The sequence below is a fragment of the Gadus morhua genome, chromosome 19 (assembly GCF_902167405.1).
Source record: "Gadus morhua chromosome 19, gadMor3.0, whole genome shotgun sequence".
Lineage (NCBI taxonomy): Eukaryota > Metazoa > Chordata > Actinopteri > Gadiformes > Gadidae > Gadus > Gadus morhua.
The window spans coordinates 15,586,687-15,612,848 of record NC_044066.1 but is presented as its reverse complement, the minus strand read 5'-3'; the positions used below and the strand labels follow the sequence as shown (position 1 = coordinate 15,612,848).

Genomic DNA, 26,162 nt, shown 5'->3' with positions numbered 1-26,162 from the left:
AGGAAACGATGCTCTACTGGTGAAAAAAAAATATATAAATCAACACTTGGTATAATAATCGCCCATAAAATTGTCAGTGTAGCTATTTTCCGTTAGCTACACCGTTAAAGAAAGTATCTGCCCATCCCTGTGACTCAGATGTCACAAGTAGGCATGACCACCTAGATGTTGAGTGTGCGTGATAGATCAGTCTACCGGCCTGCCCAGTGGAGTGTCGCAGTTGCTTATCTATCCATCGCAAGGGAGGCTCGTGGCTGGACTGCCAGGAATGCTGCTTGAACGTCCTGGTTCCATCTGTTAGTTAAGGCCTTCCTGGAGGATAATATGGAAATTCATGCATGTAAATCTGAAAAGTAGAATCCGTGAAAGAGAAAGCACATCCAGAAACACCAAAATGTCGTCAGTTTCAAGAAGAATATTATTGTATAATACTAGCATTACATTATAATATAAAGCATAGATCAGAAGACGGCATTCAATTTTGTGCCCCGTCTCACAATAGGTTTGGCCGAGGTCGGACTCAAATAGTAGACCTCATGCACAGCATTAGCACCAAGAGGGAAACACGTTTGAATCTCAATTACAAACTTATAATTAAGAAATAGACAACGTCTCACCTTAGAAATCCAACCCTCATACGATGCCGCCACGTTCTCGACCGTGGCGGTCAGTAGGAAGCGAGTGGGAGTGACTTTAATGAACATACTGGAACTCAGGAGGTCAACATGGTACAAACATTCCCAAACGATGTGCAGGCGTGGGAGGAACGCCCGTTGTGACCGTTGAAGCTCTAGATGGCGACATATCTGCCCCGTGGGCTGACCGTGTCTGAGCCGGTAAAGGGGGGTAATTGGGGCGCTGCCCATCCATAGGGGCGCCTATATGGCAGCATTGGTTTAGGAGTCTGCAGCTTAGCTGAATACACTTCTGGCAACCCGTCTACCACACCAAGATCTGGCAACCCGTCTACCACAGCAAGATCTGGCAATCCGTCTACCACACCAAGATCTGGCAACCCGTCTACCACAGCAAGATCTGGCAACCCGTCTACCACACCAAGATCTGGCAACCCGTCTACCACAGCAAGATCTGGCAACCCGTCTACCACAGCAAGATCTGGCAACCCGTCTACCACACCAAGATCTGGCAACCCGTCTACCACACCAAGATCTGGCAACCCGTCTACCACAGCAAGATCTGGCAACCCGTCTACCACACCAAGATCTGGCAACCCGTCTACCACAGCAAGATCTGGCAACCCGTCTACCACAGCAAGATCTGGCAACCTGTCTACCACAGCAAGATCTGGCAACCCGTCTAGCCCTCCAGGATCTGGGAACCCGTCTAGCCCACCAGGATCTGGCAACCCGTCTACCACAGCAAGGTCTGGCAACCTGTCGTTTAAAGGCATTTTCAGGCACATGTCTTTACTACCAACTCTTCTGCCCATAAAGTACATTCATCTGGGTCCACACACATTTGGTTTCAAAACAAAATCATCCGATATTGACAAAGTTTTTTCATTTTACAGCTCCTCTGTTAAAAATGGATCGGATGTGTTGTCGGGTGATTTCAACACACTGTATGCAGCGACAAGAAAAATATGAAACGTCCGAATATTCCTCTATGCGTGTTGAAACAACCACATTTTTAAACACACATCTCTTGTCTTGACACATATTTCCTTTAATTCAAACAAACAATGCTTCCATGGTACATAAAACCCACCCCGGATATATATAATCCAAATAGCAAATGTTAGTTCCATAATTCATAATTCCATAAACATAGCAGAAAAGAAACAGGAATAATTAATCATATGTGTTGCATGCAGTACATAATGCAAGTGTCCTCTCTGTCCTCAATGCATGGCGATGCATTTAGAGCCAGACGTCGCCAACATAACTTAAGGAAGTCCCTCTCCACAAGGTTACAATTGATGTGCTTCCGATAAAACAAAGAAAAAAGTATCTGCTTGTAACCGTTTGACCAGCAGAACAGCACAAAGTGTTCCTGTCTTCGATCCAGAGCCAGAGTTCATTATTGCAGTATTTCTATTGCAAAGCTAAAAAAGAAAAAAACATGATCGAGATTTGAGCAGGAACGGTTCTGTGGAAGACTTAATCTGTCCATCTTCTTTGTCCTCTTTGCCGCCATCCTTAATTTGCCTCTTCTCATTCCTCTTCCCCTCCTCCTTCCTCCTCCTCCTGCTGCTCTTCCTCCCCCTCTTCAACTCCTTCCATTTCCTCCTCCTCCTCTCCTCCTCCTTCCGTCTCTTTCTCTTTCTCTTCTCCTTCGCCTGCCTCTTTCTCCTCTTCTCCTACTCCCTCCTCTTCTCCTCCTACTCCCTCAACTCCTACTCCCTCATCTCCTACTACCTCCTCCTCTCCCACTCCCTCCTCCTCTTTCTCCTCCTCTTCTCCTTCCTCCTCATCCACCTCTTCTCCTCCCTCCTCCTCCTCTTTTCCTTCCTCCTCATCCACCTCTTCTCCTCCCTCCTCCTCCTCCTCCTCCTCCTCCTCCTCCTCTTTGGCTGTGCCGGCCGGCTCCACCTTCTGGCTCTCAGGGGCCGCAGCTAGGCTGTGTGTAGGGGCCAGAGGGAGCTCCACCTCTGGGCAGGCGGCGGCGGCGGCCGCTGGCTCCTCTGGTTCCCCCGAGGCTGGAGGGTCTGGAGACGCCGGGCTCTGTTGGACCTCAGGGGGCGGGAGGACCTCTGGGGCCTGCAGCTCAGCAGGAGACGCCGGGGCCACCGGATTGTCAAGGGCCCCTATTGCCTCAGGGGCCCCTATTGCCTCAGGGGCCCCTAGTTCCTCTGAGGCCGATTCGTCCCCCGGAGATGCCGGGGGCGGTTGGTTCTCCGGGGCGAACAGATCCACTGGGGCCAGTAGGTCTTCGAGGGCTGGCGTCTCTTCAGAAGCTGGGGGGACCCCGCTCTCCCCCGGGCCCCCGCTGGGGGGCTCCTCAGAGCAGACGGTCGGAGGGTTCTCCTTCTCAGGCGTGTTCTGCTCCTGCTTCACCGCGTCTGGGAGGGCCCCTCCCCCTCCGGTGCCCGTTGCCTTGGAGACTCCCTTCTCCTCCGTGCCGCTCCCCTCGTCCTTCTGCTCAGCGGCGGCGGCGGTTGCTCCTCCTCTTCCTCCTCCTTCCTCTGTCTCCATCATCTCCTCCTCCTCTTCCTCCATGGGAGGGATCCCCGAATCTCCGGCGGGGAGCTGGGTCGGGGCGGCCGCGTTGCCGTCGCCCCTGGCGACGGGACCCGCGCCTCCCTCTGCGGCCTCCTCCTCCTCCTCCTCTTCCTCTATCTCGTCCTCCAGGGGGGGGATCATGCGCTCCTCTCGCCCCCCGGGGAACAGCGTGTCGGGGTACACCGTCTTCACCTGCTCCTCGAAGTAGTCCTCCAGGTAGAGGCCGGCGCTGCCCACCTCCGACGTCACCTGGGGAGGGAGGAGCAGGAGGAGTTAAGACCCCCCGCACCGGACCCACGGCTCCAAAGGGAAAACCAAGCCCCCCCCCCCCCCCCCCCGTGGAGCTAGGCCCCGCCCACGAGCAACGTCTAAAGAAATGGATTCTGCTCGACACGTTTTCAATGTTAGATTATAGGGCTGTTCTTCTGCTCTCGTACGTCTACTTTGCTTGCACTCGATATAGTGTGCAAGCAAAGGTGTCCAACTATATATAGCTTTATATAGTGTCCAACTATATATATAGCTTTAGACACATTTAGCAGACGTTTTAATCCAAAGCGACTTACAATAAGTACATTTGTCAGAAGAAAGAGGGAAAAAAACAGCATATCTGTCAGTAGATGTTCATAGAACCAAGAGCCAAGCACTAACAATCACTAGGTTAACCCGTTCCCCCGTACACAACAAAGACAGCTAGGATAAGACGCAACACAATGCTAAGTACTGTTTATAGTTCTAATGGATACAGAGTTGAAAGGATTTATAGATACAGTATCTCACGTGCACACCGTCCAGCCGACCCGTTTGCTTAACTGTGTTGGCTGCTGGTACCTTGTAGTACTTGGCGCAGTTGGAGAAGATGAGCCGGACGTCGGTGATGAACTGGTCGGGGGCCACGTAGCGCGTGTCCCCCGGAGACCGGGACTCCAGCCTCCGCTTCACGATGGAGAGGTCCATGGGCGTCTTGATCAGCTCCTTGTAGCGCCTCGTCTCCTGGGGGGGGGGGGGGGGGAGAGACACAGACAGGGGCTCTGTGTTAGAACATACTGTATGGGAGAGCCTTCCCCCCCAACCATAGACACTGAAGCCTCTTGGGTCTGTCTGGTATGGATGTGGGGTCGTGGGAGATTTGTGACCTATAAGCTGTAGATATTCAATTATTTGTTCATTTATTTGTTCATTTTCCCATATGGATGAATGTTGTTTTTTTTAAAGTGTAAAAGGTCCCTTGAAAAGGTGACATATTATACCGCCAGCCAGGTGTGAGTGTGATTAGCCGTTTTGAAACTCTGCGCCGTGACATCACAAGTGGGCGTGTCCACCTAGACGCATGCTGGATAGATCGGTCTACCAGCCTAGCCAGTGGACTGCAGCCAACGTTGCTCGACTATCCGGCTAATCACACTCGTGGCAACATGGCACCTGGTGGTATGATATGTCCCCTCTAAAGTTCTCTGTACCCATGCTAATGCTAACTGTGCCTAGCTAAAGCAGCTAACGCTAACGGAAGGGCTGTGGTACCGATGGCGCGGCGGCCTGCTGGAAGTCGGCGCTGAAGTCGTTGACGAACAGCCGGAGCAGCAGACGCTCGCACTTCTAGAACAACCCGGGAGAAAGAAGAACGGGTCAGGACCGGTTCGGTGGTTCTCATAAATTAATTAGTCTAATGTCTTTCTAGATTGTCATAGACATAACATCAGTAACAAACAACACATTATAATTCTAGTAACTCATCACTAGAATTACTATATTACTATTATTATTAAGCCATGTTTAATGTGTGTATGCACATGCAACAGGGCCATGGGAGTACACAGATACTATACTTCAATCAGTATATAGTTATTAATAAATAATAATAAGTAAGGATTCCCTCAGTTGTTTCTTCTTCAGTATTTCCATTAACTGTTGAAACGTTTACTAAATGGTTGCTCCTAGATGTGACGGCCGTGGTGAAGGAGGCGAGCCTAGCCTACCCGTCTGTCCACCGGGGGGAGGGAGGGGTCTTCTGTGGGGGGGGCGGTGTCGTCGCAGTCGTACCGCATCTCGGGAGAGACCAGGTCCCGGCAGAACGAGCAGAACCACTCGCCACTAGAGGGAGGCAGAGAGCGAGAGACAGAGGGTTTGATAGCGATCCGAAGGGAGGGAGGGAGGGAGGGAGGGAGGGAGGGAGATGAGAGGGAGGCAGAGGGTTTGATAGCGATCCAAAGGGGGAGAGAGAGTGCGAGAGAGAGAGAGATTGATAGCGCTCCAAAGGAAAGGAGAGAGAGATGAGAGGGAGGGAGAGAGAGAGAGAGAGAGATGAGAGGGAGGGAGAGAGAGAGATGAGAGGGAGGGAGAGAGAGATGAGAGGGAGGGAGAGACATGGAGACAGGGTTTGATAGTGCTCCCAAGGGAGGGAGAGAGAGATGAGAGGGAGGGAGAGAGAGAGATGAGAGGGAGGGAGAGAGAGATGAGAGGGAGGCGGAGGGTCTGGCAGCGCTCCGGAGGGAGGGAGAGTAAACTGAGTGAGTGAATGTGTATAGAGCATTTAGTGTTTTAGTGCGTTTAGTGTTTAGTGCGCGTGTTACCTTGGTGACTCGTGCAGCGTGGGGATGTGGCAGGCCAGGTGGTACACCTTGGGACACTTATCACAGCAGAGCAGCTCTCCTCCGTTCTGACACACCGCACACCAGTCCTCGTTGGGGTCGTCCTCCGGCCCCGTCCTCTTCTCCCCCCCCACCGCCGCCGCCGCCACCGCCGCCGCCGCCGCCGCCGCCGCCGCCACTTCCAGTGGTCGGGGCGGCTCTTCTTGTCCGGTCATGGGGTCGGAGGTCGGGATCTGCTCTTGGGGTGGGTCCGGCGGTATGGGGCCCTGGGATTGGGCCCCTGTGCTGCTGTCCGGCAAACTGGCCCCCACTGTAGACTGAACCTGGGGGCCACAGAGAAGAAAATAAAAACATGAGACTGCAGCGCCGACACTGGGGAGGAAGACGTCAGGAAGGGTACAAAAAGTAGTACTTCAACTTGGAAGTTATTATTTTTAGCATCACTACGGTTGGTTTTTACTGCCTAGATGGATGGACTGCATTTATAAACCAGCGGCGACTCAAAGCGCTTTACAATTATTGCCCAACATTCACACATTCATGCACACACCGACGGCGGTGTCAACCACGCAAGGCGACAGCCAGCTCATCAGGAGAAGATTTGGGTGAGGTTTCTCGCTCAGTAACACCTCGACACTCACGCTAGGAGGAGCCGGGGAACGAGCAGCCTCCCGGTTAGTAGTCAACCCGCTCTACCTCCCGAGCCACATGCCGCCCGGCCGTCACTGCTAAGATGGCCTTTGAAACACCTTGACATCTATACTAGGAAAGTAAGTGCCATCAAATAGGCTAGTTGCAGCTCAAACGACAGGGGCGGTTGGTGCAAGTCATTCTGGGTAATGTAGTTAAACCACCCAGAAAAGGAGTCCGGCATGACCATAATATTAAACGTGTTAATACGGAGAGACAGACGGCAGCTCGAGAAGGACGGTAACAGGGGCGCCGTGGGTTAGGAGCCCTAACCACACCTTCTGTGAAGAAGGAGCCAAAGCAAGCTGAGGATCAAATACAGGAGTCATACCCTCAGGGAGCCACCAGGGGGAAACAAGGATTCCTACTCAGATACAAAGAGGGACCACTATCAGCGCTGAACAAACAACGACGAGAGGTCCAGGTGTTTGTGCGGCAAGATCTCCAAGAAGGAGAGAGGACTCAATATCCACCAGTCTAGGATGAAATGCAAGTAGCTACTGCAAGCACCACAATGCACAAGTCTATCGACCGGGTGAGACTATTTTTAGGAGACGGTTTAGGAGATTGGTTGCGGTCACGAGGGGAACCCATCTGACTTATTACCTTGTATCATTATAATTATATATATTAAAATATAGATAATAATTATATACATGTCCGTGGGGCACTAGGAACCCATAATGTTTAGAAACATATGTAGGTAAATATTATTATTTTTGTTTTGTCAATCATCAAGTTCCTGTCTGGAATTAATTACAATTAAGGCAATTAGCAGACACTTTTATCCAAAGCAACTTACATTAATTAATTAACATTAGTTAATACACGCAGTGACACACAGACGGCAGAGTGGACAGTCAGCGACAGCCAGCTCGTCAGGAGCAGTTAGGAGCAGTTTGGGTTAAGTGTTTTGCTCAGGGACACATCAACACTCAGCTGGGGGGAGCTGGGGATCGAACTAGCAACCTTTCCGGTTACAAGATCACTGCTCGACCTCCTGAGCTAAGCCGACTTATTCTTCCAAGACATTTGATCTCTCATTTTTTCTGTTGGGTTGTCAATAGTTTGGTATCATTATTGTTCATGGCTGACTGACATTTAACTATAAAACGATTTAAAATATCGTATAATTTCAACTATGATGAATAAATAAATAGTAATTGCCAAATATCCAGGTGATGTCATTTATTACATTTTTACATGACATAAGTAGAAAAACAATAGAATGTTATAATAGCCTAGTTCTGTACAAACATAAGCATTTAGTAAAAAATCTTTCCGGTATACAAAATATCTCACCATGTCCAAAAAAGTACAACTTAAATTATAAGTTATATAATTAAAATAATTATGCATTGAGCAAGCACCTGGCAGCTACAATTAGATAGCAGCAATTTTTTGGCTAGCAGCTTGTGAGACCAAGGTAGCTGCTAGGATTCACAATGAGCTAGCACCTGGCATTCCCACCTAGCTAGAAGCTAAGAGCAGCAACAAGCTACAACGTAGCGGTCACACTGAGCTAGCATCTAGCTCATAGTAGAAACAAGTTAACAGTCACAACAGGCTCACTGCTAGCAGTCCCACCCAGTTAGCACCCACGATAACTACAACCCAGTAGTTAGCGACTAGACACTACAACGAGCTAGCAGCAACTATGAGGTAGCAGGGATAACTAGCTAACCGCTAGCAGTAACACCAAGGTAACGGCTAGCTGGGGGGGTTATTCTCTTACAAAGTGGACATCGTCTTCGTCCTCCGGCTCGTCCTTGATGATGATGATGGGCCCGGGGGACGCTCTTCGGCGGCGCTTGGACGCCGGCGGCGTCGCAGGCTCCGACACGTACGGCTTCGCCCACGAAGTGGTCCTTTAAGATAAAGACAGCACACATTAATACACTACGTACTCTGATACTTAAGACACTGATACACCATCCACACACCCACACACACTAGTCTTAAGTATTATGTATTACTAGTTAGTAATTAGAAAAAGTATTAAGCTTGAGCATGTCTGCTTCCAAGCAGGATTCAATAAGCACTTTGACACACGGGATGTGATACTTGAACCACACTTTTAGTTTGTAGATTCGGTGAGATTCGCTTTGACCAGTGGATTTCATGTGATGGTTTCCTGATCACCATATTTCCCCAAACCCCACTTAAAACGTTAAACAGTCATTTAGAAGACTCGTTTAGCTGGCTGTTTTACGTCATTTGTGCTGCGTTGTCAGCGCGTTAGGGTCAAGGGGATGTTTTTACTTTGAGAAGCCAACTTGCATATGAAATGTGATTCATAAGAGTCAAACGCTGCTTGTTGGCTAAGGGAACGCTGACTATGTTTCAGGATGCATTAACCCAGCTGTCCAGACCAAGGGCGATGGGAACTTTACTAGACAGCTTCTGTTTCGATACGCTAAAGACATCAAGTTGTAAACTAGGTGCTTTGAAACCCACTCAAAACAATTCACAAATAACTAAAGTACAAGAGTAAAGAAACGTCAAAAAGGTAAAATCACATTAAATCATTGAAAGTCGGCAGTGTGGTCCAGTGTCACCAAACCCAGAAAGCACACATCAACAGTTCCATGATTGAAAGGAGATGATGGTCGTTGTGGCACTCACCCTGCACCCCGTTCTGATGACGAGGGCTTCGACGCTGGCGAGATCTGTCTTGCTTGTGCTTTAGAGAAGAAGAGAAGGTCAAAAGGTCAATAGATGAACGGTGACATCGTCACAGAGCACTCATAGATACACTCTTTTATTCCTCAGCAATTTTGTTTTTAGTTAATTATCAATGCCGTTTGGTTGTGTATGATGATCATGTGTATGTTGAGGACCTTCGCCTTGACATAAGAATTATACCTTCAATGAAAGTTTGACATAATACACATTTGATAACAACACACAAAACTTTCACCACCGCTAATGTGTTATGTGTGTGTTGGTTTTCCTGAAGGTCCTGGCACATCGATTCTTTAGCCTGTTTGGTGACTGGTTGCATTTAGCTAAAAGCTTTCTGTCGTACATTAGAGAAATCACACCCTGACATAGCAAGCTAGTCTTAATTGTGTTGTGAGTGTTGTGGGTCTATCGTTGGGGGTGACCAGCTACGCATTACGTTAAAAAGGATGCATTTTGTGCGTGGTGTACATCCACGAGACAGAAGTGGGTGTTTGTGTGAGAAGTTGTACGTTGTGCGTCCTGGCACTTAATGTACAGACCTATTGTAAGTGGTACGTCCTGGCACTTAATGTACAGACTTATTGTATGTGGTACGTCCTGGTACTTAAAACCATTGCACTTGGCATCGTGAAGCATCTTATCCTAGCTATCTCAGTTGTATACGGGGAATGGGTTAACCTGACAACTGTAAGTGCTTGGCAGTTGGTTTTATGAACATGCTTTCTGAACCGACGGCAATATGTCGTTGTTTCTCTTTCTTCTGACAAATGTAATAACTCGAGGTCGCTTGGGGTAAAAGCATCTGCTAAACGCCCTGAATGCAAAGTGTAAACGTAGAAGGGAGTTGGTTGGAGAGCAGGTGGGGGTGTACCGTTGCGGTCGGCGGCGGCGGAGGCGTGGCTGGGGTCGCTGTAGCTGGGCTTGGGGATGGAGATGGTGATGGAGGGGGGCGCTCCGCCGGGCTCGCTGCGCTTCAGGAAGGACGGGTCGCTCAGGGCCCGCTGGAACCACACACACACACACACACACACCAGGGCAGCCGTCAACACGTGGAGCTCTGAGGGCCAGGCGGGCCGTTGTGGCGTCGCGGCGGACCCGCTCGCGGGAGCTTGAGTGCAAGCTCACATGTGCAGAATGTCGGCCCGCCCGGTGCCTCAACATTTTTCAAGAAACGAATATATGTATTATAATATTTCAATTTAGCAAAATGCCCCCAAAAGGAATATATTGAACTGAAGACATTCAATGCGTAGGTATTCAGACGTCAGATGATATAGGCTCACATGCATCAGTACGTTAGCTCCTATTTGTTAGCACGCTAGCAATGAGCTCCATTAGCACGCAAGCCCATCAACCCCTGTGCTAGCGCATGGGGATCAGCGGACCGAGCGCAGTGAAGCCATGGAGCCCGCTATAGCATAGCTACCTGCCTGTTAGCATTATTAGCATGCTAACAGGCCAGATACAAACCACGCCTGGAGATATACCCTACCGAAGTATGGGACTTGATTTGGGGGGGGGGGTCCGTACCTGGTGAAGCAGGGCCTGCGTGGCCGACCCAGAGGACAGGGTGGGGGGGTACCGGGAGGCCCCCTGCATGGTGTCCATGGGCTTGGGCGGGAAGCCGGAGCTGTGGATCAGTTCCCGTAGGGACTGGAGGCAGAGAGGTCAAAGGTCAGGTTTGACCCACACGCGCTGAGACGATTGTGTACATCCATACATCTCTGATCCTTCTATGCCGCGGTCAACCTCCTAGCCATCCATCCATCTAACTGCCCCTCCCTCCATCATCATCCTTTCTTCGCCATCCATCCATCCATCCATCCATCCATCTGTCCCTCCATCCATCATCATCCTTTCTTCGTCATCCATCCATCCAACTGTCCCTCCCTCCATCATCATCCTTTCTTCGTCATCCATCCATCCATGTTCCCTTTATCCAATCGACAAACTGTCCCTCGCTCCATCATCATCATCCATTCATCTCTGATCCTAGGGAACGGAACCGCAGGGGTCAAAGGTTAGGTTTGACAGACACGCCAAGGCTATTGTGGACATCCATTCATCCATCCATTCATAATTTTCGATCAAACCGTCATCCTCCTATCAGTACATCCACTTTTCACCCCATCAATCCATCCAACCGCTTCTCACTACATCATCATCATCCATCCACCCTCCCCGCCTCCCTCGCTCCCCCCCCTCCCCCTCCCCGTCCGTCCGCCTCCCTACCTGCGGGGGGAACCCGGTGTTGTGGAGCATGGAGGAGCTGGGGCTGCGCGGGTTGGGGTGGGGCCCCCCGTACTTGCTCCTCTGCTGGGCCAGGCTGGGGGGCATCTGGGAGGGGGACGAGCCGCCCGGGATGGGCCTGGTGGGGGGGGGCGGGCCGGGGGGCCCCTGGGGGGGGCCCGGGACCCTGACGTTCTGGTACCACGACCAGTGGTTGGGGACGGGCGGGCGGTTGGGCTGCTGGGCCAACTTCTCCACCTGACGTAGAGCATTGGACTACAGTACAGTTATATAGTTATATACAGTTATATACTGTACAGCACACAGACTACAGTACAGTTATACAGTTATATACAGTTATATACTGTACAGGATACACAGACTACAGTACAGTTATATAGTTATATACAGTTATATACTGTACAGCACACAGACTACAGTACAGTTATATAGTTATATACAGTTATATACTGTACAGCACACAGACTACAGTACAGTTATATAGTTATATATAGTTATATACAGTTATATACTGTACAGCACACAGACTACAGTACAGTTATATAGTTATATACAGTTATATACTGTACAGCACACAGACTACAGTACAGTTATATAGTTATATACAGTTATATACTGTACAGCACACAGACTACAGTACAGTTATATAGTTATATACAGTTATATACTGTACAGCACACAGACTACAGTACAGTTATATACAGTTATATACTGTACAGCACACAGACTACAGTACAGTTATATACTGTACAGCACACAGACTACAGTACAGTTATATACAGTTATATACTGTACAGCACACAGACTACAGTACAGTTATAGTTATATACAATACAGGAGACACACAGACTACAGTACAGTTATATAGTTATATACAGTTATATACTGTACAGCACACAGACTACAGTACAGTTATAGTTATATACAATACAGGAGACACACAGACTACAGTACAGTTATATAGTTCGATACAGTTATATACTTAAAACGTCTTTAAGCGTCTTAGAGTACCATATTAAGCGCTATATAAATTTCATTTATTATTATTATTATTATTATTATTATTATTATTATTATACTGTACAGCAGACATGTCCACAGTCCGGCCCGCGGGCCAATCTGGGCACGGGGTTATATTTGATATGGCCCGCGGCTCCTTACGAAAATACATTATCTATGGCCCTCCAGCCCGCAACCGTTGCAATTTCTCTTTTCACCACATGGTGGCAGCACCAATCTGGCGCTAGCCACATTGCATGGACGTATTCCTACAATCAACTCATACATTTAAGTTCTCTTGATTGGGCTTTATTTTCATTAGTTAATAAATGTAAGTACAACTCACTAGTATATCAGTTAAATCAAACTGTACATTTAAGTAATCTTGATTGGGCTTTACATTCCATCAGTTCATATATGAAAGTACACCTCACTAGTATATCAGTTAAATCAACTTATACATTTAAGTAATCTTGATTGCAGTTTATATTCAATCAGTTCATAAATGTAAGAACAACTCACTCTCTCTCTGAAATGAAATAAATTTGTATGTGACTTTATTATGGTCCAAAGATATGACGGGAGAGGAATTCGGCCCTCGAGGTATTTACATTTTTCAAATATGGCCCCCTTTGAAAAAGGTTTGGACACCCCTGCTGTACAGGATACACAGACTACAGCACAGTTATATAGTTCTATACAGTTATATACTGTACAGGAGACACAGTGACTACAGTACAGTTATATACAGTTATATACTGTACAGGAGACACAGCGACAACAGTACAGTTATATAAAGTTATATACTGTGCAGGAGACACAGACTACAGTAGTTATATTTATATACAGTTATATACTGTGCAGGAGACACAGACTACAGTATAGTTATATACAGTTATATACTGTACAGGAGACACATGCCGTGTTCCAATACCCGTACCATCCGTACTAAATTTTGAGTACGTATTACGTTCCAATTCAGATCCGGCGAAAAGAAGTATACTTCAAGGACCCGGATGTCGTACTCAAAACGTGCTAATCGTGAAGTGAGGATCGAAGGACACTCTCCGTACTCAACGGCAGCCATCTTAGCTACGTAGCGGAAGAGGCGGAGCCAGGTTGAGCGCTCAACTCAAAAAAATGGATACCGAAGGGACAGCGCCTGCAGCTCCTTCACCATACAAATGTATGTTTTGTCGTGTTACATATTCATATTTATTACATTTTACAATCTGAATCGTTTTTTTAGGCGGCTGTCGCGATCGTCATTTCCGGTAAGTGCACCACGGAGTACTCGATTTGGAAGAGCACTCGCATCTGAAAAATTAACGTACTCAGTGAGTATGGATAGTACGGATAGTATACTTCCTTAAGTATACTCATGGAAGTACGGGTATTGGAACACGGCAACGGACTACAGTACAAGCCGGTAACCGGTAAGCAGAACAGCCTGGCCGGCAGCACCCTGCCCAAAGAACAGCCGGTAAGCAGAACAGCCTGGCCGGCAGCACCCTGCCTAAAGGAACAGCCGGTAAGCAGAACAGCCTGGCCGGTAGCACCCTGTCTAAAGGAACAGCCGGTAAGCAGAACAGCCTGGCCGGCAGCACCCTGCCTAAAGGAACAGCCGGTAAGCAGAACAGCCTGGCCGGTAGCACCCTGCCTAAAGAGAGAGAGAGAAGGGGTCTACCTGCATCTGCAGCTGGGCGAGGGTGCTCTGGCGCTGCTGCTGGCTGGCGGCCGACAGACTCCCCGACGACCCCTCCCCTCTCGGGGGCATGGGGGGGTTGGCCACGGGCTGGCGGCCAGGGGCCCTCTCCACCAGCAGAGAACCTGGAGGGAAACGCGCCTTTAAACACTCATCGCTCGTCGTCCAGATCGTCGTGAACTTCAGTTCACAGAACCGATTTATCTGTTCAGGTCTTGGTTTGATTTCAGTTTTCTCCATCGTTAATCTCATTCGTATCATCTCGTCTTTCAAATTTTTCAGCTAGTCTCCGTTTTATCACACCGGTTTCATCTCAACCTTTCAAGTAATCGACCATTATTATCATCGTCATTATTTAACAGAATAATGAGTTAGCACAAAGATAATGAGTTAGCACAGTTTGTAACAGAGATAATAAGTTAGCACAAAGATAATGAGTTAGCACAGTGTGTAACAGAGATAATGAGTTAGCACATAGATACTTAACCCGGTGTGAAAAAGAGATAATGAGCTAGCCCGGTGTGTAACAGAGAGATTATGAGTTAGCCTGGTGTGTAACACAGATAATGAGTTCAACCGGTGTATATCACAGATATAATGAGTTAGCACAGAGATGATGAGTTAGCCCAGTGTGAAACAAAGATAATGAGTTAGCACAGAGATAAAGAGTTAGACCGGTGTGTAACACAGAGATAATGAGCTAGCCTTGTGTGAAGCAGAGATAATGAGTTAGCACAAAGATAAAGAGTTAGACCGGTGTGTAACACAGAGATAATGAGCTAGCCTTGTGTGAAGCAGAGATAATGAGTTAGCACAGAGATAATGAGTTAGCCCGGTGTGTAACACAGAGATAATGAGTTAGCCCGTGGTGTGAGACGCGGCGGTTCTTACCCAGGTCGACGTTGGAGGCCCAGAAGCCCGAGCGACACTGGAAGCGGACCGAGCTCTGGGGCACGATGGACGGGTTGCAGTTGGCCCGCATCAGGTAGTGGATCTGGAACAGGATCTGAGACCGAGAAAACTACAGTCAGCATGCAAGGTCAGAGGCGGAGAACACGACCTCCGGCCATCCCTCAGACCACACACCGAGGCAGTGGTACCCAACCCTTTAACGACCGCTTCTTAGGTCGTAGGTCATGATTAATAGGTCATAGGTCAAGAGACCCCAACATCCGTCTGTAATATCAATGTTACGTTTACATTCGGGGCATTTAGCCAACGGTTTTATCCAAAGCGACTTACAATAAGTACATTTGGCAGAATAAGGAGAAGCAACGATACATCGCTGTCTGTAAAGTAAAGATGTTCATAGAACCAAGTGCCTAACACTAACAATTTCTAGGTTAACCCATTCCCCGTACACAACAAAGACAGCTAGGATAAGACGCTACACGATGCTAAGCACTGTTTTTAAGTGCCAGGACGTACAACATACAATAATTGCGTGCGAGGGGTGTGGGGGTAGGGCTATACAGAGTCACGGTGAGCTCTGCCCGGACTGACAGCAGCTCTACGGTGAGTGGGGGTGGGCGTGGGGGGGGTATTCACCAGTCTCTTGCAGTATAGCAGGGCCGTGGTGCTGTGGCTGGAGGTGGCCCACTTGGTGAAGCGGATGACGTGGTCCAGGTGCCTGGTCAGGGAGGAGACCTCGTCCTGCTGCTTCTTGAGCCCGATCTCGTGGTCCTTGGTCAAGGTCTGAAGACATCCACAGAACGCGTACCACGGACGTTACAGTGGGGTTAACCAGGGGGGAGGAAGTGGGGTTCAAATTAGCAATTAATCACTGTTCGAATATTTTTGAATAATTGTTTTAGTATATACTACACGTGAACACTTTTTGCCAGGATTTAATTGTTTTTATTGGCGGATTATTTGTTTTTATCAGCGTGAAGAGACGACCGCCACGCGCAGGAAAACAATATCCCGAGTTCTCAATCGTGGGATATTGCCCAATATCCCGAGATAGCGAACCAATCAAACTGCGCCATCTTAGGAGGTTCACGTCTAGGATATACTAATGTTCTTTATACCATACATATATATGTATGCATGGGACACAAAACAGCGATAAATGCTCTGGATGTCCGTCAGGTTTGAGAAAACCACAGGATGTTATGCATACCGAGACATGTTTGGGTATTTTAAAAGTGGACATTGTGTGATTTTATTAATACAAGTCACTGGATGTTGTGTGTCATGTTGCAATGTGCATCACTAGATATTGTTTTATGTTGTAATGTGACTGACTGGATATTGTGTTGTGTTGCAATGTGACTGACTGGATATCGTCTTGTGTGTTGCTTAATGCTTTAATGTGAGCCGCAGTGTCAGTGAAACGGTCACAGTGTCAATAAAGGTTCGGACGGACCTCCAGCTGGTTGACCAGGATCTTGCCCTTGCGGTTGATCTCCATGATCAGACTGCAGATGGACTTCTTGATCTCGTTGGTCACCAGCTTGCGGTTCTCGTCCACCTGCTGCAGCCTGGGAGCAGAACAATATATTAAAGGCCAATGGTTCCCCCCTGCAGTACTCCAAAGAACCACCCCCTAGGGGGTACTTTGGAGTACTGCAGGAGGTACTCCTGAAAATGCTTGTAAAAAATACATATTAAAAAATAAAAAAACTCTAAGAACTCTAATGTATGTTGGAGGGGGTACACTAGTAGAAAAGGTTACAGAAACAACGATATATAGACATAGGAAACACAATAGGAATGCGCGATATAAACGATATACGATATAAACGATAAAAAATGGTCTACGATAGAGATTTTAGTTATATTGCCCTATCGCGATAATGCATGTTTGACGCGATCTATCCATGACCCGCGAAATATAAAGAGCGGGTCATGGGTAGAGCTACGAGCTGCAACCGTCTGCAACGCATCATCCGCGACCCTCGAAATTTAAACAGAGCCACGAGCTGCAACCGGCTGCAACGCATCGTCCGCGAAATTTAAAGAACCACGAGCTGCAACCGGCTGCAACGCATCATCCGCGACCCTCGAAATTTAAAGAGCCATGAGCTGCAACCGGCTTCAACGCATCATCGTCATCTAAGCAAAAATGGCTGAAAGCGAAACGGAGGAGCTGGTGATTGCCTTAATTTCATGTTCAGTTTAAAATTGTATGCGTTCACTTTGCACCTTTATGTTTTAATATCAAGTATCTGTGCACACACTTGGAAGATTTTTCTTTATTTAAAATAGCCATGCCTAATACATATTTCCCTAATTCACAGTATCCGTTTCTTTATTAACAAGACACCACCAGTTTTAATTTAATTAAGAGAAGCATACGTCATTACACAGAAGATTTTTTTCTTTGTTAAAGTATCTGCAGCTACAACATTATGTTGTATGATTACAGTTTTGCACAATAAATGTTCTCAAAACGACATGGGCCTACTGAGTTTCTTTCTTTTGTTTTATACATTTAGCAGTTTGGCTTTCCTTAGAGTCTATGTAACCTGTTCTGAAATGGTTGTATTATGATTTATATATCGTGATATATATCGTTATCGCAATAGGTTGCAATGTATATCGCAATATGGATTTTAGGCCATATCGCCCATCCCTAAAACACAATACCCGTCCTTCTAACACCATGTACTTATTTAGAGGAAGTCATTTTGCAGACAAAATGGGTTTCTAAAAACGTAAAACATCTGGACAGAACGAGGTAGCATTTGGCGTGAAAAACCATTTGAATACCGTAATTTGAAATAGTTTGTGCGTGGCTGATTATGGATGACTGCATGCATAAATGAAGGGGGGGAAACGCTGCAAAGTGCAGAGAATTGAGTCTTTCTGAGTGTCGGTTACCCAGAGCTGATGCAGGTGGACACTTCCTCGATGGCTTTCCTCTTCTGCTGAAGCTGCTGGGTCATGTTCTCCAGGTACTGTCGGTGGTTCCTGTACGCGTCCTCCAGGAACTGGTAGCTGCAGAGAACCACACCAAGAGTCAACACGCAGCTTAGGTACCATTGAAGCTGTTAGCTGTAGAGAGCCTCACAATGGATCAACAGAACCACACCATGGATCAACACCCGGCTAATGAATGAAGCATTTTATTAATCCTTAACGGGAAATTAAAGAGCAGACGGTATAATAAAAAATTAATAAAAAAACGTTTGTGCAAGAGTATAATATGTGATGCTTCATGAAACCAAAACGTTGATCCTACTAGAGCCATTGTAAACAACATAAAATTCCATAGTGGTTAATCTGACTTTTATAGTTGGCCGCAGTATGCCTGGACTGACAGAGAAAGTCAAAAAAGTTGTGAAAACAATCCATTTTGAAGACCATTCACAATCCTATTTAAGATATATGAAGGCCTAAAATTCTGATGGTTGGATTTTAGACTTTTTAAGGACCAACGGAGACCCTGATGAATACAATCCCCTTTTGGTCCAGCTCAGGCAGACCCGTGAGTGAAGGTGAGGTATAAAGATGCAGGCGGAGGACGGCGTACTTGTGGTCTTTGTGTTTGAGCAGCTGGCAGTCCCTACAGGTGAGGCGGTCGCACGTCTCGCAGAAGAGCTTCAGGGGCTCTTGCTTGTGGACGTCGCAGAACACGGGCCGCTGGGTCGACATCCCCACCGCTTCTGGAAGCGCGCAGCCAATTAGAAGGCCAGACGTTAGACACATTGAAGACACAGCAATCAACAAGGTGTGGAGACCTCATTGTGGTCCGTTCTTCACCCCCTAGCGCATGCAGGCCTCGTCCCAACATGGATTACGGGTCTGCTACTTTTATGTAATAGGGCACAAGAGGTAAGGGAGTTTTTCTCTTGCCCTCTGGGGGGCCAGAGTCAGGGGCGGTGTCATACATATACGGCCTGTTAAGCCCTTTGAGACTGTACCTGTGATTAAGGGCTATATAAATACAATTTAATTGAAGTGAACTTATTGAGTTGAGATAAGTCTACAACCTGTGCCCTGGTAGATTAAAGGCACAGGCCCATAAACTGTGTAATGAGCAACAGGTGTTCAGCCTGTGATTACACCTGTGTGAAGATGGTCTATTAGGGAATATCACAGATGGTGGCAACTTCAACACTGAAACCCGATCTCTCCATAGTCCTGCTGTCAAGACACAACTGAGGAAATGTTTGATGGAGCCAGTAGTGGTTTTTGGGATGTTGTGGTTCATTATTAGAGTTGTTCCGATACCAGTATTAATCCGATACTGCTTAAAATGGGGTATAGGCGCGTACGCAAGTCTATGCGCCGCTCCAATACGATCACACAACTAGTTAATTTACTACACAGGCAAAGAACATCACAAACATGTGCGGTGCTGCGTTCATTAATGGTCGCAGCTCGAAAGTTAGAATAGGAAAAAACGTCATCTCCAACCCACGTGCGTTCGAGCTACCAAGTCGGAAAAACATGGATGCTCACGCTTAACTACGAGAATATATACTCGTATCGGCAGATACTCAAGTTCAGGATCGGAATCAGGACGGAAAAAAATGGTATCGTAACATCTCTATTGATAATTGACGGTATATTACCTGGGGACATCTCCTCCTTCTGCCGTATGGTGTGATCTCTGGTGAACTTGACCCTCTGGTGGGCCTCGATGCAGGTGACGCACAGGAACTCCACGCACTCCACGCAGTAGCCTGTGGCCTCCGTGTTGTCGTCGCAGCTCATACACACCTGGACGGGAGCGGAGGAACAGGTGTGAGCCCACCTCATGTCTCAACAGCCCAGGTGAAGACCCCACCCAGGTGAAGACCCCACCCAGGTGAAGACCCCACCCAGGTGAAGACCCCAACCAGGTGAAGACCCCAACCAGGTGAAGACCCCAGCCAGGTGAAGACCCCACCCAGGTGAAGACCCCAACCAGGTGAAGACCCCAACCAGGTGAAGACCCCACCCAGGTAAACACCCCAACTAACCACTGCAGGCGAGGGGCCGACTGACCTGGCTGTTTTTTTCCACCGTGCTGCTCGGCATCTCCGCAGAGTCCTTGACGAAGAAGTTGTCCAACACGTCCATCTCCCAGCATTCCTGTCTGCAGACTGGACAGCGGATAGCGCCCACTAGTGGAAGGGAGAGACACGCACACGATGAGACACGGAAGGCACATCTTTCGCTGGTCACATGCTTGGTGTTCTCCTCACGAACGCACTGGTTGGACCGTTTAAAAACCGCAAACACTGTTCCTAGACCAGAGGACGGTCAACCATGGCCACACAGCATACAAAGATTACAATATTAACCATAGTGATGAACATAAACCGATTTGTAGTTGTAATTTATTTGTTCTCGATTATTTCCACTAAAAAAATAAATAAAAAAATAAAGAAGCATAATCAGTCATTGTAATCTAGAAGCGAATATGCCTAAATGTACATGTCCTTTTACATTTGTCCATGTTATAATTATTGCTTTTATGCTGCAAGTTTAGCTCAGGAACAATACTATACAATGGTTTATTCCATTTTTGCTAGTTAAAGCACAATGAAATGGTTAATTCAATTTGAAATGGTTCATTCAAAATAATATTAAGGTATTTTTGTCATCTGCATGTATTATTGAATCGATATCGAAGCAATTGGATCAATATCAAATCGAAATCGAATCTATTCAAGACCTAAAGAATCAAATTGAAAGGTACCTGGCAATACCCAGCCCTACCGATTTGATTTGTGTTTCTCTTGCTTACAGTTAGGGGTGGGAATCTCTTGGCACCTCACGATTCGATTCCAATTATGAGGTCAACGATTAGATTCTGAAGCGATTATCGATGCATCTCGATGCATCTTGATGCAATTTTTTGATGCACATTTACAAGCGTGATTTTCAAAAATATATGTATGCATCTGGGTTTGCTACTCAGAGTTTGCTAATCACTTCCTACTTTTGTGATGATGATCATTAAAGACATCAACAGATGAATTAACTTATCTCATATTTCATAAGAGAGAAAGCTTTTGTCACAAATATGACTTTCTATGAGTGAACCATGCAATAATCAATGTAGCTTGCATTATAACACAATATATATAATATGGAAGCATGCAAAAAATAGGTTTCAGTTTTATTTTATTTCTAATCTTTTTTTTCTATGTCATTAAAGGAAAAGCTGCTCTTGAATTAGGAGTTCTTGTGTCTGGCTGTGAGTTTGCGCGCATGCTATGCGTAGGCTGAATCGCAATCGTGTCAAGACAAATCAGATTGGCCAATACAAACTGAAGATAAATTCAATAATTTTAAATTGTTGATTACAATTCAAAAGGTTTGATTCAATGGGAAACAAATCCTTGGACTTTATAGTGTCTAACTGGTCCGACACTAAGACCCTCAGGATGCAAATGTATACTTTAGTGAACAAGAACTCGTCACGCAATCACCCAACATTACTAGAATGGTTTACTGGAAACCAAGTCTCACGACTGGTCATCTCTGATCCAGAGGTTCGACAACGCCTAGCCAAGTCTGGGGGGAGATCCTATCCACTGGTCATCTCTGATCCAGAGGTGCGACAATGCCAAGCCAAGTCTAGTGGGAGATCCCCCAGTGCCTACACCGGAAACCAGCCTGAGCACCGACTGAGTTACGCAGAGTTTCCCATTTTGTTTTGGAGATATCCTTTCATGGCTGCAGAACGACAACATTGTAAAATCCAACCAGAGCAAGTATAACGCGACCGATACAAAGAGAATTGGAGTCAGCTTCAACCACGAGGCCTCCATCTGTTAGGGCCTCTACAGAGAGAGAGAGAGACAGAGAGGAGTAGGGCCCCTAGAGACAGAGAGAGAGAGAGGGGGGGGGTTGGGCGATGGCACATGTGGTGAAGTGTGAGAGCTTTCTTCAAGTGGGGCAGGGCCGGTATGTATCTGTGTGTCTCGCAGTGTGGGCAAACCAGCCCGAGAGTCTGGGCTACCGAGCAAAGCCAGCTAATTACAAAGCACCCTGCCCTGCCCTAAACAACGGCCTCACGAAATTGCAATTCGACTGGACACAACATTTAAATGGCTGTTTGGAGGTGTATCCTGCAAGCTCGTAAAACAGCCAAAGCAGTGCAAGAATTAGGTTATCAGTGAAGCTCCAGCCTCGGTGAACAGCATATGGATGATATAAAATAAAGATTAACGTATTTTTATTTCACGTGTAAGAATTTGAAGCAACTAGCGGTAAGGTTGCAGATAGTGGCCTGTATTGTGTGTGCCAAATCGGTACTTCCCAAATGATGACATCGTCAATGACAGCATCGAGTGTCAAGGGATGAGATACCTCTAGAGTTATGATTAGTGTGTAAATGTAAAACTATTGGTCACAGCTTAATAAAGGTAAAGAGCCTTCTACATTGAAGATCAATCAATTTTTAACAGTTCTACTAAGGGAATAAATATATTCAACCAATCACAATCATGTATCTTTGTCAAAATCACCATGGACACTGTATGCTATAAGATATGGCCAAAGTCACAGCCCATTTATGTTTCTCAACACACAGTCCTCCTATTGGATCCATAATGGTGAACTACATTTATATACCAAAAGAATGATAGCCTACTTTCAGTGATTGAAAAGGGAAACAACGAAAAGTGTGAGTTCCCAAAGCATGGATGTATTTACGATTTTTACACTTTGGGTTCAAAAGTGTGAAAAACTCGGCTCGACTAGGCTCTACGAGGCATTGCCACAAGAAGGTCTAGCATCTAGGAGACGAACTCATTCCATATACAACAATGCTCATCACAACACCATTACACAACAACGGTACTCAAAAAGAATCACAAAGAAGTCAGAGCCATTGGGACATCGCTACGGACCTCCTTCAAAGAACCATTAACCGAAAACACATTTTATCAAAACATGTTCTGTTGTCCACTCTGGGCTTCTGTACAAACATGGCGGAGCAACAATGCAGACCCCATGGGATAAGACCCCATGGGAGAGGACCCCATGGGATAAGACCTATGGGAGAGGACCCAATGGGAGATGAGCCCATGGGAGGGGACCCCATGGGAGGTGACCCTCACAGATTTTGTGATATATTATGTGCACATTTGTGGAATATGTCCTGAGAAAATAATGAAAAAACATTGCCCAAAAAATCGGTTATTTGGGGTATAACTTGGTGGTGTAGACGGTGATGCTACCATCTCATTTATATACCTAGTCAGGCTACAAAATTACCTTCTTGAATGTAGCCTTTTAACATGCAGGATTTGATAATCCACTGATCAATGAAGGGTTTTGCTTTTTTTTTTTCTGCCAAATGCTCAATTCCATCATCCAATGGCTGTTGGCAGGTCACGTGTGTACTTGATTTGGAAGCATTTAAAGGCAATTCATTACAGCAAGTCGTTCTGTTACAGCGGTCGTATATGAATAGTACAATAACCTTACAGGGTCAGGATAGTGAGTTGGTCAGAGCGTTTTGACTGCCATCTGTCCACAGTCTACCGTAAGGCAACCTTCAGTAAAAAATAAACGCCTCAACCTGCTTCTTAATGAAATAGATCCATTTCCCTTTGATTTCGCGTCAAAATCTGTCCATGACTAAATAGTAACTTTAAAGGACGTAGGCAAAGACAATGCATAAACACAGCCCAGAACAGATACTGGCATCTCCATTAACATGTAGATGAGTGTGAAAGGTGATTCGCTCAAAGTAAATATTTGACCCACAGAAATTACAGTGTATTACCTAATAATACACTACCCCAAACACTATAACAAATAGTAATAATATCTGTAATTTTCACAGCATTTTTGCACTTGAATCATCCTTGGGTGGTACCACTACCACTTGAACACTTTACTACAGCTCATTACTTATTACCACTGTCTTAGTTTCTCTTATTATTACTTACTTTATTTTGTTATTATTATTTATTATTGTGATCTATGCTTCTACTTATTTTTACTCATATTTATTTACTGTATCTTGTATTGTTGCTGCTGTGTGGCTGTGGAGGAACCAAGCCTTAGAAATTTACTCCTGTATACTTAAGATGTTAAGAGTGATTCTGATTTGGTCTTACTTGGTTTGTTGTGGTCCACTTGGAACTGGGGGTCCCGCCTCGGGTCTGCGGTCCTGAAGGGGGGCGGCAGGCATCTCTTGCAGAAGGAGTGCAGGCAGGGCAGGATCTTGGGCTCTCTGTTGTTCAGACTCAGTTTGCAGATGGGACAAGTGTCCATGAGCCCGAAATTGGCCCCCAGCTGCTTCAGCCTCTCCTCCTCAGCCGGCAGACTCTCCGCCTCGTTCTCCACGATGATCACAATGTCGTCATTGTCCACATTTTCCGAGTTTTCATCCATTTTGCTGGATGTTGTGTGTCCTGTGATGTATCGACTATTTTTCCAGCGATAATCAATGAGGCTGCACGTCGCCTTTGGAAACAAGCGATTGTTTACAAAGCTAAACAATATGACGAAATGAACACATTATGGATCCCATAATTGACGCCTTAATGGGTTCACCTGCGGACGTTTCTTGTCTCTGAACAACATAATAACGTGAAAGATAACCGAAATAACATCTAATACCTCTGAATAATAGCATCCACTTCTCTCCGTTTAGATGCTACGTTAGCTTCGCTAGCTTTCTTTAACTTTAACTTGAAATAACGAGCACATCGATCACCTTAAACCACGTTCCTCGGGCTTCAATAGTACTTCTATGCTGTACGTTTAACTGGAACCATGCCGAGTGTTTAATTATTGAAGTTATAGTCGATATTTCATCTAATAATGGATGAGTGAAATGCTAACTTCTAAACACAGAGGTTTTCCCCTTCTTCTTCTCTTGTTTTAATTGGTAGCCAACACCCATCATATCGGCACGTTACCGCCTCCCACTGGACTGGAGTGGAGTTCATTCGATTTACTGGCTCCTAAATACATTTACAAATATTTAAATATATTTAGTTAGATAAGCTCAATTAAATCGATGTCTTTATTTCTGAATTTAAAATCAGAATTCTGATATTAAATTCAGAATTGCGATTTTAAAGTCAGAACTCTTTTCATTCTGTTTTTAAAATCAGAATTCTGAGATTGAAGTCAGAATTCAGAAATAATCTGAGTTCTGAATAATATTAATCACATGTTGCCCTTATCCTCTTCCGTAATAATTCCAGCAATGTTGAGAATAAGCTTCTTCTTCTTCTTCTTCTTCTTCTTCTTCTTCTTCTTCTTCTTCTTCTTCTTCTTCTTCTTCTTCTTCTTCTTCCTCTTTTAGTTTTTTTTGGAAGTGGACAACAGCTTTTATAGGTCTGAAAATAATCATAAATCAGGGATCCTAATACTCTTATTTACATTTACATTTAGGGCATTTAGCGGACGCTTTTATCCAAAACAACTGACAATAAGTACATTTGTCAGAAGAGAAACAATATATTGCGTCGGTACAGAAAGATATTCATGGGCCAAGCACCAACAATCACAAGGTTAACCCATTACATGAATACAACAAAGATAGTAAAGTACTGTATATAACTCATATTGAACAACATCCACAAACCAAAACAAGTAAATCAAAACAACAAACAAACTATTACTTACATTCTATCAGTTTTTGAAATCTTTAGAAACTGAAAAAACGAAATTAAAGAAGTCATCCCCTGACAGTTTACTTAATCATTAACTCATTTGTAGCCTTATTTTAATATTGCTCTATGATCTCTGAGCATCCAACAATTGAGGGACCCGGGATGTGACACCAGATGACAAGGGAGCGAATCTGAATAATGAATGTGACAAAATGCCATAACCTGTGATTCATAAACTTGGTGTGGCCAATTTGACCTTTGACCCGGTGTGATCTGTTTTTGGTGATCGTGCACTTGTCCCTTTGGCCTAATACTTATTTTATCAAAAGGTAAAATGGGTGATGGGGGTTGACCTCCTGGATGCTTTAGTCAGTGGTTCCTAGGGGTACTTTGAAGTACTGCAGGAGGTACTCCTTGTTCACCCTGAACAAGTTTGAATTCTGAAAGCTGGAAGTAAATAGAAAATCGAGAAAAGTGGTTGAAATGTAAATCTGAAACATGGAGATGGAGAATCCGTGGAAAATAATGTTTGTATGTTCAC

At 45.9% G+C, this 26,162-nt stretch overlaps 1 protein-coding gene across 1 annotated transcript; it reads right to left on the bottom strand.

The window, feature by feature from the left end:
* Positions 1–1,371: 1,371 nt before the first annotated feature.
* Positions 1,372–24,895, bottom strand: trim24 (tripartite motif containing 24). The gene is made up of 20 exons (XM_030342535.1): positions 24,113–24,895; positions 20,037–20,155; positions 19,622–19,769; positions 18,577–18,709; positions 17,925–18,041; positions 16,468–16,582; positions 15,648–15,794; positions 14,991–15,105; positions 14,082–14,224; positions 11,378–11,632; positions 10,676–10,798; positions 10,017–10,146; positions 9,086–9,143; positions 8,196–8,328; positions 5,753–6,093; positions 5,159–5,273; positions 4,704–4,778; positions 4,014–4,175; positions 2,423–3,431; positions 1,372–1,394 (listed from the first exon to the last, which is right to left on the bottom strand). Exons 1-20 carry the CDS (start codon positions 24,387–24,389, stop codon positions 1,372–1,374), a joined length of 3,738 nt encoding a protein of 1,245 aa, XP_030198395.1. The 5' UTR covers positions 24,390–24,895.
* Between the last annotated feature and the right edge of the window lie 1,267 nt (positions 24,896–26,162).

What these genes read in the sequence shown, in the direction of transcription:
- trim24 (XM_030342535.1), bottom strand. Translation starts at nt 24,389, where the DNA reads ATGGATGAAAACTCGGAAAATGTGGACAATGACGACATTGTGATCATC. An exon ending in AGCAGGCCGCCGCGCCATCG is followed by an intron (nt 4,176 to 4,703) that starts GTACCACAGCCC and finishes CCCCCCCCCCAG; the next exon opens with GAGACGAGGCGCTACAAGGA. An exon ending in ACTGCGCCAAGTACTACAAG is followed by an intron (nt 3,432 to 4,013) that starts GTACCAGCAGCC and finishes CTCCCTCCCCAG; the next exon opens with GTGACGTCGGAGGTGGGCAG.